General features: G+C 33.1%; 1 protein-coding gene across 3 annotated transcripts in view; it reads right to left on the minus strand.

Annotated features, from left to right (window-relative positions):
• The window catches only part of LOC116501013 (contactin-associated protein-like 4), a 217,461-nt gene that overhangs the window by 36,163 nt on the left and 161,505 nt on the right, over positions 1-19,793 (minus strand). For all 3 annotated transcript variants that reach the window (XM_032206374.1, XM_032206373.1, XM_032206375.1), the window contains 5 exons: positions 18,901-19,007; positions 17,249-17,368; positions 11,813-12,010; positions 6,219-6,375; positions 2,928-3,055 (listed from right to left, as the gene is read on the minus strand). In XM_032206374.1, coding sequence (XP_032062265.1) covers positions 2,928-3,055; positions 6,219-6,375; positions 11,813-12,010; positions 17,249-17,368; positions 18,901-19,007 — 710 coding nt within the window. The remainder of the gene's footprint in view (positions 1-2,927; positions 3,056-6,218; positions 6,376-11,812; positions 12,011-17,248; positions 17,369-18,900; positions 19,008-19,793) is intronic.

Below are 19,793 nucleotides of genomic sequence, written 5' to 3' on the forward strand. Positions count from 1 at the left end.
GGGTGCTGGTTGACAGAAAGACTGACATGAGCCAGCAGTGTGCCCTGGATAAATGATGTTTTGGGATGCATTAACTACAGCATAGCCATCTGGTCAAAAGAGACTATTTTCCCACTATATTTAAAATAAGTGAGGCCTCACCTTAAATATTGTGTGCAGTTCTGGGCTTCCAAATATTAAAAGTATATTGAGGTATGTGAAAATACCAGAGGAAAGCAACAAAGCTGGTTACAGGGCTGTAAGGCTATGGATACTTGGGTTGCCAAATTTGGAGAAAAAGAGGTTGAGAGGTAACCTCACTGCTTTTTACAGCTTCCTGGGGAGGACAAATAGAGAGAGAGGCGCCATTCTCCTCTCCCTGGTAAATAATGATAGGATGTGTAGGAATGGCAAATAGTTGTATTGTGAGAGGCTCAAGCTGGGTATGAGGAAAAATTTCTTTACCATGAGGGTGGCCAAATGCTGGAACAGGTTTCCTAGCAAGGTGGTTGATGCACCATGCCTCTCAATGTTTAAGAGGCATTTGGATAATGCCCTAAATAATAGGATTTAACTTTTGGTTAGTCCTGGAGTGGTCAGGCAATTGGACTAGATGATCTTCAGAAGTCCCTTCCACCTGAACTATTCTAATTCTAATACTCATTCTAAATTATTACTGTGAGAGTCATTAAATGCATTTCTCACATAAAGAGGAAAGGAGTTGTGCCATTGTTGCACTCTAGCCAAGTTTTGCCAGATATCATAAAGAAGATAAGATACAGCTCCTAGTAATTCCCATAGAAGGAAATAAATATTTAAATTCTGCTAACATATCTTCTTTAATTGACTACAGTTTAGAAATTCATATGAATTCTTATTTACATGATAAATCCATATAAACTTTACTCAAAATGTTACAAGATATTTACCTGGTTTTATATTTCCTTAAATTCATGTTTAATTATAATTTGTTGCATTTTATCTTCATTAATAAAAAGCTTATATAAAATCTCTAATAGCATTCTCTTATAATAAGAACATAATCTGCATTTATGCCGTTCAACTAGAAGTACCTTGTTATTGCTGCTGAATTCTTCCAGGTGTATCTGTATTTCTTTACTAATCTATATTGTTTTTTAAATAAAATGAGGTATTCAATGACTTCTTATGTAATTGAACAAGGACTGTGCACATTCTCCTGATAATACTGTAATCTGATTCTAAATCTTATGCTCAACTATGTTTTTTGCTTCAGGCACTCTGTTTTTAGAAAAAAAAAATAAAAATAAAATAAATAAAATAAAATAAAATAAAATAAAATAAGTGTGTATGTGTGTGTGTGGGGAGAAATTTACAAGTTTCTCTCACCTACAAAACCAAACAAAGACCTGAAACACATACCACAGTAAAATCGAAGTCCATTCCCTCATCCTTCCTGACCTAATAGTTTTAATCAGAATTCAGATCCCTCACCTAGAAAACCATCATGGCAGGATATTTATATATATTCTAGTAATTTCTTGCTGTGACACTTGCCACCTGAGACTACTGCCAGCCATCAAAAGTTAGCATCAGGACAATTTTTACATGGTAGGCCAGAGCCATGAACAGGTGGCTGAGGCTGGGGGAGAAAAACATGTCTTTGCTCTTTTGTGCTGTTTGATGGGTTACTTGGTGTCACTGCAGAAGGAAGCCTATCATTCTATGCAAAGTGTCATTAGCTGAAGGAAGCGCCTTAACATCTTAGGATCAATTTTAAAACTGTTCTCAACTGTTCCAGGTCACAGCTCCCACAGAGCCAAATTCACCACAATTATGACTCAAGTATGTAACAGTTATTTAGAAAACAATGAGCTGGCTGTTACTAGTAATTCAAGCACAATAGGAAGTTTAATAATACTAATTTATACAAAACTGGTAAAACATTGCTAGTAATTAGAAGAGAGAGAACAGCAGCAGAAACAGTGAAGTAATAATACAATCAGCTTCAATGAAGCATTTGAATTATCTTAGTAAATCAGAATGGATTCCTTGGGAGAGTACAGCTTCACTATTTCAAAAGCATTACAAGTATACAGCAAAGTAAAGAATAGATGGGCTACTCAAGAGTGTTTTTTTTTTTTTTTTTTTTTTTTTTTTGTATGGGCAGAGACCTCCTTAGGTCTCTTCCAGTCAGAATTAGCCGTGGTTCTGTATCATAATCCCGTGATTGCACAGTTCTATGACAGACAACAAATGTAAACTATTCACAGCTGAGTGACAAGAGATGTGAAAAGGAAGCACCCAAATGGTTTTTCTTCTTGTTGTTGTTTTGCTTTTTTTTTTTCTTCCCCCATGTCTAACAAATTTTCATAAGAAAATTAGAAAGCACTGCTGTAGCACACATCTGTTAACAACTCTTCCTAATTACTCTGACAAGTCAGAGGAATGGAATCAAAGACATAAAAATAAATATTTGTTAACCTGTATTTATATATTTATGCAGTCTCCTAACTGAGCCTAAAAGTGCAGATTTTTACTGGTGTTCATTTATTTTTATTATTTTTTCTGGTGTTAATTTCATTTTATTAGTAGAAGCTAAAAATAAATTGGGAAAAAAAAAAGATGAAAGACAAATATCAGACAACAAATAAAACAATAACTGATAATAATATGAGACTATATTAAAGAAGAAACCCACAGGATAACATTTGATGCAAAGAACTATAAAAACTATACTAACCATGCCAGTCTTCATTATTTACGTTTATACACAAAAAAATATTTCTTTACAATTCTACCCTAGTTTGAAATGGAACATCACACTTTGTCTATTTCTTTTCTAGCTACTAAAAGAATTGGGTAAAATTTATTTTTTTTTTTTTTTTTTTTGTTTTGTTTTGTTTTGTTTTTTCTTTTTTTAGTCAAAAGGCATCATTATTTAGCAAAACTCTGTAGTTGTTACTTACGGTCACCACGGCAAAGCAAAGGCCCTAGTCTGTAAGCTGCTTCAGAATTTGGTCTGTCAGTATCTGTAATCACAATTTCTGTTACTGGTAGATGTTCCTTGTAGGAAAGGAACCCAGTATCATTAGTCCTGGAAAGATAACATGAAAGCCACATTTCTGTCATGTGTTTCTGATAAACATTTTGTTATCATTGCTGGGGAAAAAGAAATAATTACATTCTGAAAGTATCTGTGTAAGTATGAAGGTAACAGAAGCACATGTGAATAAAAAAAATATGCTTTGGTATTAATCTCATGATTATTTGACAGGACTGAAAAAAAAATCATGAAAAGTGGGCAGGTTTATGATTGTGCATTTGACACAAATGGGTATGAATGAATCTGGGTGCATAAAACAACATCATGTCATTACGCCCATGTCATTAATTTTGTTACTTGTATCTAAAATGGCCTGTGTCTTCATCATTGAATAATGTAAATAAAGAGAAAGTCAAACAGAAAAATACAGTGTCATTCTGAGCGTACATGAAAAGAAGCATCTACTTTAAATAAGTATTTTACAGGAAAGGAAAAATATAGCCTAATATTCTGAGCACACACAGAATACTTCTAATCTTAGAATTCACTGTTTAAAATCTTTGTTAATTTAGTGTAAGAACTGAACTATTAAGGTTCAGAAAACACCAGTTCTGACCCTATAATTTCTTCCTGTGAAACCGTGGAAATATTCAGTCCATTCTGGAAAATTCATTCAATTCATGTCCATTCAATTAATGTCTAACTGAATCATCCCTTAAAGCACAACAATTCAGAGACAATGATATGAATTCAGAGAGGGGAGGCCATCTGGAATTCACTCTGCTCAGAGGTTAAACACAAGACAAACAACTCAGCAAGCACTGGGTGCCAAGCAAACTTGCAAACATCTCTGGGAACACGGCTAGGCTTTGCAAAGCACTCTCTCAGCACTCTGTGCACTAGAGCTGAGAGAATGGGAAAAAATTCCTTCCTCAGCTGAATGAAATTTGTGTGTGTGTGTGTGTGTACAATTTTTGTTCATCTGTTTTGCAACAGAGTGTACAGATAGCTGCAATTTTTCAAGAAGCATTTTTTTAAATTATTTTTTCTTAAGTGAGGAATGCAAAACATTTGAAAGTAATATTTATGTTAACTTTTGATGAAGTAAGATATTGCACATTTCTAATTAGAACATTAAAAAAAAAAAAAAAAGTTTGCTTCACTAAAACTAAGCTAAAGGAGAATTGAATAGAAATTAGCCTGCCTGCATTTTTGTAGATTTGCAGAAACATATATACACACGTTTATATATATATAATATTTGATTGGAGATTTTTATAAATATTTTGATTACCCAGACAAGGACTTTCAGATCTAAACCCATATCCAATTTATGAAATAAGTTAGATTTCACTGTGAGCATAGGATATAAAAAACATGTTTTCAAAACCACAATATATGTAACTCTGTTTCTGTGTGCTCAGAAAGCATCTCTAAAAAACTTTTGCCTACTTTTTCTCATCTACCATCAGAATTGAAGCAACTGATTAAAATCTGTAGTAGTCCCTGGGGAGGCAAATGTAACATTAAGAACAACTACCAAAGTAAGTGTAAATACCATAACATTGGTTAATATAGCATACCATAAAATTCGTAACATTGGATTTACAGGGATAAGTTACCTCTTAAACTGAAAATTAAAGCAACAAGTGTGGATACATACAGAAACATAAAACAGGACACATTCTATTTTCAATTTATATTTTCAATTCACTTATCAACAACTTTTTGATTCACTTACCAACATACACTAATTACCTTGATTTGTACTTATGTCATCCTTTAACTACTATATTCATAAGTATGTTAACATTGTAAATTAATCTATGTATACGAGTATTTACTAAGTGAGTGAAAATAATGAGCAAGAATATATTGCATATGCTAATAAATATTCAAAAGCCTGTCTCAAAATATATTAATTTCTTAACACATTTTTGTTGTTAGAAATCAAAAATTGCTTGTGCTGCTGTGCAACACAGTAATAGGAAAAATTCTAGTGTTCTGGGTTTTTGTATAAGACCTTTATGAGAAGAATACAGCAGGTATGACTGTGAATTTTACTGTGGATGACAATTCTTTTCCCATGCAAACCTACAGAAACTTCTGGAACTTGTAAGTTAATTGTTCTTTGACTAACTCTTCATTGTATTTTCATTTTTGTATTTGCTCATGATAATAGGATCATTTTCCAAACAAATTCACTAGCTGTTCATTTAAAGGAAAGCTAGAGGAGAAAATGCACATTGTATACATATGTGTACATACACAGATGAAGACATGAAGCTTCCCATGTACCTTCTTAACGTTTTCTATCTGCAGATGTCGATACATTTATTAATGTGCACATATTAGCTTACTCATTGAATAAGACTTATAAATGTTAGATATGCTTTAAAAGTTTAAAGACATAAAAGTTTATTCAATGGAAAATATTTTATTTGAAAAGTATCAGCCTGCTTTATACTGTCCTAGAATTGCTATTAAAAAAGCTGGATCTGGTACACTGATAATCTGAAGTTTAAAGCCAGGTTCAAATTTGACATCATGATAAGGACTTTTCTGTGATATTACTTATTTTAATAGGACCATAAATAACATTAGATGAATTTCAAATACAAGTGGAACATCTGCATTATAGAGAAACTTCCATTCACTTACAATAGGTAGTATAATGTATAAATAAATAAATTGTGCTGATAACAAGGGTGTCCAATTTTAATAATAATAAAAATTTAAAAGCCTAAACTTAAATGTAGAGTTAAAAAATTATGCTTAAAATTTCCTAGAAATTTTAACAACTCCCTCCCCCCCCCATACCTTTAAGATTGGCTTTGATTATTTTTCCCATTCTAAAATACATAGCTGAAGTTATACTAAACACAAAAACTGATATCTTAAAATATAACATATTTTCTAAAACTAGAAAATCTCTGCATAAAATGAACTCCTCCTCCTACTCCTCCCCCTACTCCCTGAAATTCAGATTGAAAGAATTAACAGTAACACTTAATATATGTAGCAATATTTTTTAAGACAGTGCTCTATATCTCAAAAAAAAAAAAAAAAAAAAAAAAAAAAGAACAGGTGTCACTATACTAATTTATACTTACAGCATTTTTGGTATTAAGAATCTGCTAAGGTTTTTATTTCTTTATTTATATTCCAAGACAATATATTGTGAATAAACAATGATAATAATAAAAATAATCACCATTCATTTCTGTCAGCATCGCAGTTGCAGTAATGCTGGGAGTCAATGCAGCTCCCCTCTATGCCACAAGCGCATTTCTGAACAGTAGGCGAGGAACCTCCCCAGTATGTCTGTGTTTCATTGGTCCTTCCAATCCACCAGCTCAATGGCAACCCATCTAAAAGGTAGGTTTGGGAAAATCAGTGCCCAGTCCTATCTTTGACTCTTCTTATTTTATTATTTTTTATTTTTTTTTAATACAAACAAGTTTCTAAAATATCCATAGAAAAATCATCCCTCAAATATAAAAACTTTAAACAGAAAAAAAAAAAAAAAGTTATCACTTTCATTAGATAAGTAATTATTCATTGTAATACTTCATTATCAGGTATTAAATGACTGTCACAGGTATTTGCTTACATTAGTGGAAAAAGGAACTAATGGTCCTATCATGGCTCAGCCAGCCATGATATTAGAATCATTTATCTTAAGCAGTCCATTTATAAAATGCATTTATAAATGGTACATGAAAAAGGAGATATCATCACCCTAGAAATCAAAGTAGTTTAAAGTCCCAAGTAAAGATCAATTCTAGATCATGGAAGTACCAGAAATAGAATCAGGAGAGTTACAGAAAAGCTTTACAGAGATGAATTCGTTCCACTGCTAAGAATACTGCAGAGTACTACTCGTATCTGTGATGCACATTAAACAGGTGAATAGTACTATGTGTTAATCAGAAATGCCCAAAAACAGACATTAATCACATATAGCAGATTCAGAATTTACATATTCAGAGACAGTAGAAATCATGTTAGTGACTAAACCTCATAGGCAAATTGATGTATCTGGTGAAGATTGGAGATGTTCCCCATCTTGATGTGTTACATCAAGCAAACACAGTGACAGAAAAAATATAAAGAACAGACAATGCCTAAAAGATATGAAGCAGAAAGACAAAAACATCTCAGGTAATAAAGAAGGCTGAAAGATGCCATGTCTTAAAGTCAGAGCATGAGAAGAAGTCAAGTACAGTTAAATTAAAGAGTTTCCTACAGAAATTTCCTTTTGCTTTTGTTGCAAACTCCAAGAAGCAGTCCCCACAAGCACAAGCAAGCTAGAATTTATCCTTCTTTCAACTTTACCTGCAACAATCACTACTTATTAAAACTTACTGTTAGATAAGACCTTTGTTATTTTGACAATCTCTTAGCTCATAAACATATTCACTACATTCATTACCACATAACTGTCAGTCCAGCAGGCCAAAAAAAGAATGCAAACAGTTTCTGGAAAAGTCAAACTTGCATAATGACATCAATGTCCAATATCAGTGTCTGTGTTTGCAAGCCATCAAAGGAGAAAGAAAACCTAGTGACAGGTTATAAATAATTTATCAGACAACATTTCAAAAATTTCCAACTAGAATTGTAAAAAACAGTACATTTCTGTTGTAACAACAGGATGCTTTAGCTTTACATTGTAGTTTTGAATTAATATTCCCAGCCTTTGGCTAGGGATATTGAAGTGTATTTAAAAGCTGGTCTCAGTTGTTTGCTCTTATGGAAGGGTGAGAAAGAGTATTTACTGAAATACTGCAAATTAATACAGATTAGTCCAGATTGTGATTCTTCTTCTATCTCTAAACATTGCCTAATCAAAATAAAGCTATTAGTAAAAAGGGTTAGAACTTTCTTCATAACAACTATATTAATATAATAACATGTAAGTTTTCTCATGACATAGTTTACAAATGCTATCTAGGCTGATTTAATATAATTTATTCTTAGTTAAGAATAGTCATATAAGAATTACTATCTGGGGACTGAATTACTATTACTGGGGCCTGCATGTCCCCAGAATATTTCATGTGATAATAATCAAAATTTTATTCAACAGGAACAGATGGCAAAGATTATAGATCACACAAGTGGTAGGGATTAAACTCAGCAGAAAATTTGTTAATGTATATATTTACATTTCAAATCCTGATATTTCATTGTGGTCATAATCAATGAGATAGAAAAAAGTAATTTGCAGTAAAATGTTACTTAATTTTGTTCCAATATCAGGTTTACTTCAGTTGTTAGCTATTTGTGATTGTTTTTTTTTTTTCAATACTGACTTTAAAGTAATTCAAAGATTCATTTATAAAAAGCAACAAATAAATTCAGAAAGGTGATCCTCAGCAGGAAGACTTGGTGAAGATTGCCCTTCTTTTGGCTGGGATAGAGTGAATTTTCTTCATAGGTGGAATGTTGTGCTTGGGATTTTCAATTAAAATAGACATGCTAGAACAGAAATCTTTTCAGCTGTCACAGTTAATTGCTTGCACAGAACCAAGGACTTTTCTGCTTCTTGTGCTGCCCTGCCAGTGAGAAGGTTTTGAGTGTACAAGAAGCAGGACACAGCCAGGCAAGCTGGCCCAGACTGGCCAAAGGAATTTTCCACACCATATGATACCATGCTCAGTAAAAGCTGGGTTAAAAAGGGAGGGGAAGGAGAAGGGAGGGCAGGGGAATCCAGGAGAGGCCAGGGGAAGAACAGGATATAGCATTTGGAATGATGGCATTTATCTTTCCAAGAAACCATTAATTGTGATGAGCCCTGCTTACTTGGAAGTCACTGACCATCTGCCTTCTGATGGGAAGTAGTGAATGAGTTCTTTGCTTTGTTTTTCTTGCACACATAGCTTTTTTAAACCATTTTTACCTTAACCTATGAATTTTTGCACTTTTACCTCTCTGCTTTTCTCCTACATCCCACCTGGGGAGAGTGAGTGAGCAGCTGTGGGGTAGCTGTTACCTACCTGCTGGGGCTAAACCACAATTAAGACCACATTCAGGTGCTGAACAGATGAAATAATATCTAAGTCAGCAAGCTATTCCTTCCAAATTTGCAAATTAGATCACTTTGCTTTCCTAAAGCTTCCTCAATTTTTAAAAACATTTATTTTCCAAATAAAATTCTTATTTAGCTCTATGAACTCTTCAAAATGGGATGAACATCTTATCAAATTTAATTATAATTCACATTTATAAGTGCAACATCATTATTAAAATTTCTAATTAAACTTCTAAATGTATGAATTTATGGTACTGTGTCACACTGAGATCCTAAATGTTTGTTAGAGTTCATAACTACTGAAACAAGATAAAAATGGCATATTTAACATAAATGTATGTGACAAATATATTTCAAAGTTCTCAGAAGACCAGAACTGTATTTTCCAGCAACAGTTAAAAAAAAATAAAAAAAAAATCACTACTCTACAGCAAGAACAAATAATATTTTCTCTTCTCTCTCTTTTCAACTGAAATACAGATTTTGAAGAATCAAATGAAAACAAGAAAAGATCCCTAATTCCTTTGCCCTCCAAACCCCACAGCTCTCTGAAATCCAGGAGACAAATGAGAGAATTCTTTCATGCAGAGATGACCATAAAATTTTCAAAAGGTGTTAGAGTTCTAAGTTTTTCTCCTTCCATGAAAGCAAGCTGAAAAATTATACTGACAGAAAGAAAAGGATGTCAAATTTGAGGATTTGGGAATTCTTACTCTTGCAGCATCTGAGACAAAGTCCAGGATTTACATTTTGTGGTGTTCAGAGATGAAAAATATTTTTCAGTCTAAAAATACTTTAGGATATATTTACAACATGGTACTTGTAGTTAATCAGCATGCATCCAGGTTTTAACTGGTGTTTAACTGATGTAGGCACTGCCCATTTTGCTTAACAACAGATAGCTTAACTGTTTCTAAGAGCTTACTGAAATCGCTGAGAAAGATAACTCAGCAGTATTCATGCATTTAATTTTGCAGATAGCTCTGCATGACAGTTCTGTGCTAAGCTAGGTATTTAGTCTATGTAGTTTAACGGTGATTCATTAACCTGAACAGCAACTAATGTTACAACCACTAACATCTGAATTTTATTTTGAAGAAGTGATTTAATTAAGCTTGCCTAAAAAGGTATGCAAAGTTAATACATCCTCAAAAAAAGTCATAAAAATGCACCTCTGCCTGCTTTCAAACTGAAAACGTAAAAAAAAAAAAGTTCTCTTCAATAGGCATTGTTCATTCCTCTATCAAAAACACAGGGTTGCCTTTTTTAAACAACCTTCATACCAAATCCAAGACTGATAATCAGTAGTTTCTAGCTTTCTTTTACCTCAACACTCTCTTGAGATCTCTTTTTTTCTTTTTTCTTCTTCAGAACAGACTAAAGTCTACTCTTCAAAAAAGTTGCTTTTAGCATAATCTGTATTAATGTTTTAAAAAGGTAAAAAATAGTGATTTCAGAGAATCTGCAGAACGTTCAAATAACTTTCTCACGGTTATTTATACATACCATTCAAACCTCCAAATGTTAGATGGCTTAGCAACTGATTGTGCTCCTTTAGCTTTCTAACAAAAGCTGCATAGCTGTGCAGTCTTAGTGTATCTCTGCTTCTGTAAGTTTTTCCCTGCTTCCTTCTCTGACCCGTTAATTTTTCCCTTTTTTCATGATTTACAGATTGAATTCTCCAAGGAAGATGGTGAGTTGAAAAAGACTTTTTTTTTTCTTAACTTACGCTGTGTAACAGAGTAATAGCTATAAAATAAATACATAAATAAATAAAGTGAAATACCTAGACAACACAATCTTAAAACCTTCTGCTTGATGTAAGCCAGGCTTTCAAATATCTAACTAAAACTTGAATTTGGAGTCGACAAGTAAAAGGGAAGTTCAATGGAACACCTTATTTAGTAGGCTCATCTTTTATGCTGCAGGGTCATTTTGGAACAGATATTCTGCCAAGAGTGAATGCTAGTCTAAGAAAAAATCCATCTATGTCCATGACAGAGATAAGGATGAAGCATATGTAAAGAAATGGTTTAAGTAAAAAAAAAAAATAAAATAAATTGAACTCTGAGCCCTACTTTCTGCTTACTAGAAAACAATTCTAATAATTTAACTCAAAATGCATCAGAGTTTCTAGTCAGTTCAAATAATCTGGCTTAATTTTTCAAAAATCATCAAAAAATGCATTTTTATGTCCATGTTATATATAGTACTTAAAAAGGATTTTTATTAACCTCAGCTGTGAGTCAATGAATGTTAAGACTTAAGAAGACTACATACCTTATTTTTTTATTGAAGTATATCAGAGGAACCCCACTCATATCTATTTTTTTTTTGTTTGTATATTTGCATTCATCCACAATTTATCTATCGTTTCTTTTCCTACGATTGATTTTATTGGACTGTGGAAATTTAATGTTATCAGTGCTTTACATAAAGCACCTATTATACAGACAATGACTGTTCAAAAAACATTCAGCAATTAACTGCTGATATCTATGCTTTAGTTTGTGTCCTTTGAAAGAGATGTTTCCTAAGTAATTCCCTCAGTAATATTTAAAACACTTGGAAATCAGACTACCAGAGTAGTAGTGTTTTTCCTGTTCAAATACCTCTCAGTAATTTACAGGATTCTGAGTACTAGCTTAATGAAGTTGTTCTTATTCCAGTGTAGCAAAAAGCCATAACCTTGATAGAAATAAATACCTTTACTAGAGACAGTGAAATAAAACACAGTGTGCACCATAACACGATTTGTCTGCTTTACTTACCTGTCTTATCTAAAAGCCTTGATTTTTTGCAGTGGTAAGCAAGCTCCTGTTCACAGTGTTCTGCATGGTTAATTGCAGCTTGAAGCTGGTCTAGGCTGGCAGAGTACTTGAAAATCACAGTGTGTGGGTTCTCTCGCTTAGCACTTTTGACTCTGGTTAAGTTGGTGTTGTTGTGCTGTATAATGGTCCATGTTGCATCTTTCAAAACACGTGAAAAATAATAAAGAATCTGAAGTAGTTGCATAAGTTGGTAATGGTAAAAATAAAGAAAAGTATGATCAAATACACCAAACTTGAAAGAGATTTCTCTAATTACAAAAAATGCATTTGTGCATTATGAAACAGAGACATAAATCATGTAGCAAAAATGAAACCAATTAATCATTGCTTCTATTTATATGTACATTACCACACTGTGTCTGTAACTGGCATTCAGCTTGTTATGTTTATTGAGAAAGAAAACAATAAACAAAGACAATTTTTTCTCTTTTCTTAGGAAAGAGGAAGGGAAGAAGGAAGGAAAGAAGGCCAGTTACTATCGCTATTATTTTTTTCTAGGCTTAAATTGTTTATGAAATAACACTAAATTCCATCCCACATTAAAACAATAGTACATTTGACATTAAAATTGAAATTAAGCGATTCCTCTTGAAATAAATGACATGCTGTCTTGCGGCTACATAAAGAAGCAGAAGGAGCTTGCAGATACTGTATTTAGTATAAAACTTGGGTCATACGAAAGTGTTTCTAACCATCTAAAATCAAATGTTAATCTTTATTTGCAATACTATTCAAAATCTGTATTTAGTCAAGAATTAAGAAACCCCTCTGAAAGCTTTCATAGTTCAATAGAGAGACGCCTCAAAATACCCAAGGTAATATTGATTTTTGGCACCCTTTAAATTATGCCTTTTTGACTCAGTACTGTAACACGATGAAGTAGTAGTTCAGAATTAAGAGCTGCATTTTCCTGAAAAACACATAGCTCAGATACTGCTGGGTAAGGCAGCTCTCTGCTTTATGGCATTGTGTAGAAAGCTTTTAAGATTAATTTAAAGTGGGAACATACAAAATATTAAATATATATATATTTATTCTAGAAGCAATTGAACTGTTTCTATGAGTTTTTGTTTGTTTGTTTTTCATGAACTAGTAGCAAATATTCAGTACCCCAGATGTTACTTAATATATATAAGTATATCTTCTAGTGTGATGCTCTTATAATAAAAGAGCAGAAAATACTTGCATATAAATATAATTCAAATGTTTGAATGATAAACAATACATTGTACACTTATAAAAGGTACGTGTTAAGGTATGCAGTCTGCTGTGAAATCAACCTTCTCTAACTTGCAGCTATTCTACTGCATTGAGCAACCAAGCAGTTTAATAGCTTTTCAATTATGTTGATGTCACTGATAGTCTTGCATTAGAAGTCTTTTAACTTTCTATAATAATGGTTGAAAGAATTTTAATTGTAAAAACTTAACACTATGCAAAAACAAACAATGAGAACGAAAACTAACATCACAATTATATGAAGGTTTTGCCTTAAAAGCTACTGGAAGCCATATGCTAACTACTTTAATCATCAACAAATGGTTATGGGACTGGTGCCATGGCCAACGATTTGGCTACTTAGACCATGGGATTTGCTTTGAGAAACATGGTCTACTGAGGTCAGATGGGGTCTATCTCTTGGAGGAGGGAAAGAACAACTTGAGTTCCAGACTTTCCAAGCTTATGAAGAAAATTTTAAATTAAATCCACCAGGAGAGAGGAATATCAACCCACTCATTTCTTAATGATTTTAAGAAATGTTAAGATGTCAGCAATGGCTGTCCATAGATAGGAAAAAAACTTTCAGCGGGAGCTCAATTTAAATGCCCCTACAGAAATACCCATATCATGGTAATAAGCAGGGGGAACTGGAATTTTTAGCCCAGCCTCAGGGCCATGAGAGTACGTTCCAGCACTTGAAGGTTAGTAAGGAAATGCCTAGAAGGAACCATTATGGAGAAATCCCCCAAATACTTTCTAGGAACACTGCTTCCTAAGTGAGGTGCCCCTGCTGAGGTGCACCTTTTAAGTACTTTTACGCAAATAGGCACAGTATGGGGAATAAACAAGAGTACATATGCCTACAGGTCTCTGATCTTATTGGCCTTACAGAGACATAGTGGGATGACTGGAGTGTTGGAATGGAAGGATACATTTTTTTTTGGAAAGATGTTCAGGGGAGACAAGGAGGGGTTTTTGCTCTCTATGTCAGTGACCAGCTGGAGTATTCGGAACTCTGCCTGGGGATGCTTTGACTTCAGAAGAGCAGACTTTGAGACTTTGACCTCTTCAAGAATCTGCTTGGTGGAGTACCATGGGATAAAGCCCTGAAAGGAAGAGGGACCCAGAGACATTGTTTGAGCAGCCAGGGATAAAGTTAGTAAACCTAATGCCCACATAGAATCGCATCTGTCCAAGGACATCGAGAACAACAAGAAGGGCTACAGGAATGCATTGGTCACTCAGCCTTACTTATAGTTTGCATACAAGGAATATCAGACACTCTCCTTGTTTGTTCAGAGAAAAAATATCAGACACATTTCTTGTGTGTACAGAGATTACTCCCTCAGTTTCTTTATAAGATATATATATCAATATATACAATTATATAATTGTATATATTATATACATGTATAATATAATATATACAAATATATATATGTAATATACATATATATTATGTAATAATATATACAATTACATAATTGTATATATTGATATATATTGATATAAATATATATAATTAAATAATATATCAATATATATAATGGAAGATAACTCAAATATGGGTGGCTGATAAAGACTAACATGTTAATGCTGTTTTGTACTTTGGACAAGTCTGCTTAGCTATGAAAAGAGAAATATTGAGTTTATGCTGTATGAAGAGACACACTGAGTTTGTGCCTGTGAGCATCTAACCCCCATGACTGAAATCCATGTCAAGGTAGGGGTTTGTAAGCTCTCAGGTAAAGCCAGGTTGGGGCAGTCAAGTCAAACGTAGATTCCTCTTTGTGATATTTTTGTAATTTAATAAAGAATGCATTTTAAGAAGGCATGAGAAATATATTTAAGTATGGTAGTAATACTGATTCAATTGTTATAATCAATATTGCTATCATCAGTGGCTTCAATTATAGAAAATTGCTAAAATTCCAATATTAGTGTGAATATTAGAATGCTACTTAATATTTCTAACTATTTCACAGAGTTGTACTTTATTTAATATCCTACAGACCACACGTGGTCGACACTGGAAGATGTCTATAATAAGCAAAGAACTGGCGGTCACTTAAAGAATAAGTATTCATCAGAAAACTTGAGGAAACATCACAGTGAGATACCTGCTCAAAAATACAATACAAAAAGGGGTCTACTTAAACAACTTTATCCTTATCTAATTTTCGCCAGATTACATAATACTATTAAGCATATGCTCATGGTATGAAAAAAAAAAAAAAAGCAAACATTTATTTCTGTATATGCACATGAACAAAAACATATTTAAAGGGTATTCTGAATACAAACATTAAGAGACAAACTGATCACCTATCACACTCACACACATTTTCAAATCCCTAAATTAAAAAGGAAATTTTTTTTAATTTTTAACACATCACTGAAAATGTGTCATCTTAACTACCACTGTGGGCTGTTGGCTTTTCATACTGAAATTAACCTCCAAAAATAAAAGTGGGGAAAGGTGCCTACCATCTGCCAAAATATAAATCTACATGAATGTCCAGGCAGTGCTGCAAGAAATGTGGACATATGCTTTCCCTGCCTCTGGTGGGAAAAGAGGATATCAGTTATGAGAAAACTGGGAAAGGGTGCATCCTGTCTGCATCCTAAGATGAAGAACTGATCAACAAAGTTTTCTTAATGTGATGAATAGGAAGTGACTGAGGAAAACTGTAACAGCTGTTCATGGACACACATCAGATGCTACAGACACACCTGACACATATTAAAAAAAAAAAAAAAAAGAAACGCAAAAAAAACTTCTTTCCATCAGGATTATTTCATTTCGTTTAGTCTCATAGAACACAAGGATATTTCTTTTTAAGGGTCTGTGCCAATCTGAAGTGTGTTTTCTGTGAGCTAACATAGCCTACTGCATAAGTCAAAGTCAGGAGCTGAGATGGTAAGACAAGTTAAATTACACAGATTGATTAAAACTAAGAATTTCTATTATTTCAGTATGTATAAATCTAAAAAATATATATGATCTAAAGAATTTTATACTGCTGTGAAATTCAACTAATGCTATTGGCAGACAGTCCTGTCAGTCTCTCAAGAAATACATGTGACTGTGATTATTTTGCAGTAATCACAGAATCACAGAACTGTAGGGGTTGGATTGGACTTCGAAAGATCATCGGGTCCAACCCCCCTGCCAAAGCAGGTTCCTCAGAGCAGGCTAAATGTAGTTTACAAAAATTGTTTAAAAACCCAAATCACAAGATTATGAAATGGTTTATAAGTAAAATTTCAGCACTTAGGACATAAATGAGCCAAATTCAATCATAGCTTATTCAAGTAATCTTTTGTACAGTTAAAAATGTAAAACTGAATTGTCACAATGTATCTTTTTAAATGAAATAACTAAGTGATTTAATCCTTTTTACTGGAAGAAGATCAAATAAGGAGAAACTAAAGAAAATGAAACAACTACAAATAAAGTAATACTAATTTTCAAAAATAAATTTAAATGTAGTTTAATTGGAAGGACACACATTGATAGGCATGCATAGACAAATTAAACTGTTTGTTAACAGTCTGACTGACAACAAACTGACATCTAAAACTTCTAGCGATGTAGTCACATATAAAGAAAAGGAGGTTGTGTGCTTGAAATTGAGGCTGTGAGAGTCTTACTGGTTGAATTTTCATTCTCCAAAAGATCTACTAATTGTCTGAAAAATGAATCTTAATGTCTGTATTCCTTACATCAAACAAAGGCCAGTTCTGAATTATAATTTTTCAGAAGCCTTCAGGGAAAAGTCAGTAGTATTCTCATAAAACATAACATGTTCCTAATTTATTTAAAAGTCCTCATAGAGGCTGTAACCACAATGAAAACAAAGCTGCTCCCAAAAAAATGAACTAACATGGCATTCTCTCCTTATGGAACAAATGTCCCACTTATGCAAAGCACAACAACAAGTTTTAGATTTACAGCCTAAATCCTGTTATTATTTTAATTTCTATGCCTAATTCTTTGCCTGGTATTCTGACCCAAGGAGTCACCTTCATTTTGTTGTGCATCTATATGTTAAAATTGTGAGCTACAGAGGCTTCTTGCTTAATAAACTCTACTTCAATATAATGAGCATGTATACAGACCCAACAGAGAGTTAACACAGTTTATCACCTCACCTGTCATATTACAGTATACAAGAAACGGTCCCAAGGGGCCACTTCCATCTGAATCGATATTGTAAAAGCCTGAAGTGTTCCCTCTGTGCTTATAGGCTTCACATGATTGTTCGTAGATAGCTGTAAAAGAACATCATAAATGCAATAGCATCGTGCTATATTTTATTCTGTGAATAAAAATAAAAATGTTTGGGGCCTTTGTACGGGGGAAAGAAGTTGTGTACATTCAAAGCTAAAGAATACAGAAGAAATCACATGAAGTTTTACTTCCATTTGAATTTGTGAAGCACATTTAATTATATATAGAGGGATGATCACAAGGAACATTTTTGAGTATTTTCTTCTGTATTTCAGGCTGGAAATTTCAGGAAGGAAACACTGAAATATAGATTTAAAATGAAAAAAAAAAAAAAAAGGGGGGGTGGTTTAGAAACAGTCATCTAATGTGAAAGCTAAGAGTATCATTTAGACCCTGGGAATCAGATTTTGAGAAGCCAAGCTTTAACAGTCTCAATTAAATCTGACATTTATTTACATGCCTTTACATACAGCAAAAAATAATCAGTGTTACTAGATATTCTAATTGTTTCCTAGTATTTTTTGACTTTCATGGTTCATGTTTTCTTCTCTTTTTCTTTACATAGTAATGTCATGGTAAATAAATTATCAGAGTATAAAAGAACAAAATAAACAGACAAAATGGAAGCTTCTCAGTCCCATGTCATCTATGTTTTATATCAGTCAATTCCTGAAGAAAAGTTTGTGACAACTTCTTTATGATCAAATGAACTACTTACTTCAAATCTGTCATTACACATGTAATCAATGACAATTCCACAACTAGACCACATTAGCCAACTCATCCATAGCAATCAAAGTCATACTATTATAGTGATTCTTTTCTGGACTGTCTGCTATAACAACAACAAGATTTGAAAATACTCTATCAAAAAGAAAGAGTCACTACATTCAGGAAAAAAAAATAATTATAAGGTTTAGATAATGTTCATCTAAACTGAAAAAAAATAGTAATAAAAAAAATAAAAGCAAGCTCATCTTCAGTTTACTCTTCTCATAGGTATAGATTATGCACTGTGGTATTCAAAAGTATGTGTACTATTTGAAAAGTCAACACAGTTGTTGAGTTTATCCAAGCAAGATTTAATAGGTGATCTTTTTGTTTATTTGCTTTGTTATGCCAGTTTTGCTGAATTCACCCTACTGGAATATCACCTAACCTGCTCACTGATTCAACAAACTATGTGTTCATGCATGTGATGATGTTTACACAAGACTGTAGTCCTACTGACATAATATATATGTATATATATTCTTGTCCTAAACAGAATTATGAATGATTTGCTGATTCATATGGTGGAACTATGGACAGAAGATATTACCAACCATCTCATGTAACCTATTAAAACATGAAACAGACACAAATAAACAATGAGTTTATTCTGTTAACAGATTTCGAATACTCAAGGCCTTTGTTTGAACTAGCTTCTGAATGGCATGGCATTTTCTTTACATGGCAGAAAAAAATCTAATATAAATGATTAATACAGATGTCACACTTCCAGGAGGAAAGAAAAAGAGGGCAAGGATGAATCTATGACAAACAAAAACAGCTAGAAAAATCGTATACTTACGATAGTGACAAGTAGCTCCCTTGTAACCAGTATTGGTACAGTTACAGTAGAAGCTGTTCCAGGTCTGTGAACATTCTCCACCATGTTCACAGTAATTAGGCAAGCATCTAAAATGAGAAACAAACAGCATTCTCACTCTGTTTTCCTTTCTCTTACTTGGCATTTACACTTATCAGTAGAAGCAAAATCATGAAACATGATTTTGCATATGTTATATTTGCATATAACATATAACAACATGAATTAAGATATTCTTTAGTCTTTTTGAAGAAGATATCTTTAACGCTACTAGAAAAATATTTTCTCTTCAGCTTTCCCCCTATTCTTATTACCTATCAGAAAGTTACTAATTATGCAATAAACTTGTGAGACTATGCCAAGAAAAATCTATTTTTTTGGAAATAACAATTAATTGCTACAAATTTCATTACTGTTGTATATTTATCATTTATCTATTAAAAGAGAAAAAATTCCCAGCGCCACTGTCTTTTTTATATACACATACATAGCTATTACTTTATAGACCCATAAAATGCTTTGTATTGAAAGGGACCTTGAAGATCAACTAATTTCCCCTCCCATTCCCCCCACCATGACAAGGGACACCTTCATAATAGGTTGCTCAAAACTCTAGCCAACTTCACCTTAAACAGTTCTAGGGGTAGGGCACCCACAACTTCTCTGGACAACCTGTTCCTGTGCCTCACCACCACCACAGTAACAATTTTTTTCCTAATATCTAATCTAAATTTATGTTCTTTTAGTTTAAAATCATTACTCCTTGTCTTATCACTAAATACCCTGCTATTCTGGTGTGTATTTGTTTGTTTGTTTATACAACATACTGCTGCCAAGACACTAAAAGCAGTAACTCCCGATAGGAAATCATGTTC

The sequence above is a fragment of the Aythya fuligula genome, chromosome Z (assembly GCF_009819795.1).
Source record: "Aythya fuligula isolate bAytFul2 chromosome Z, bAytFul2.pri, whole genome shotgun sequence".
Classification (NCBI taxonomy): Eukaryota; Metazoa; Chordata; class Aves; order Anseriformes; family Anatidae; genus Aythya; species Aythya fuligula.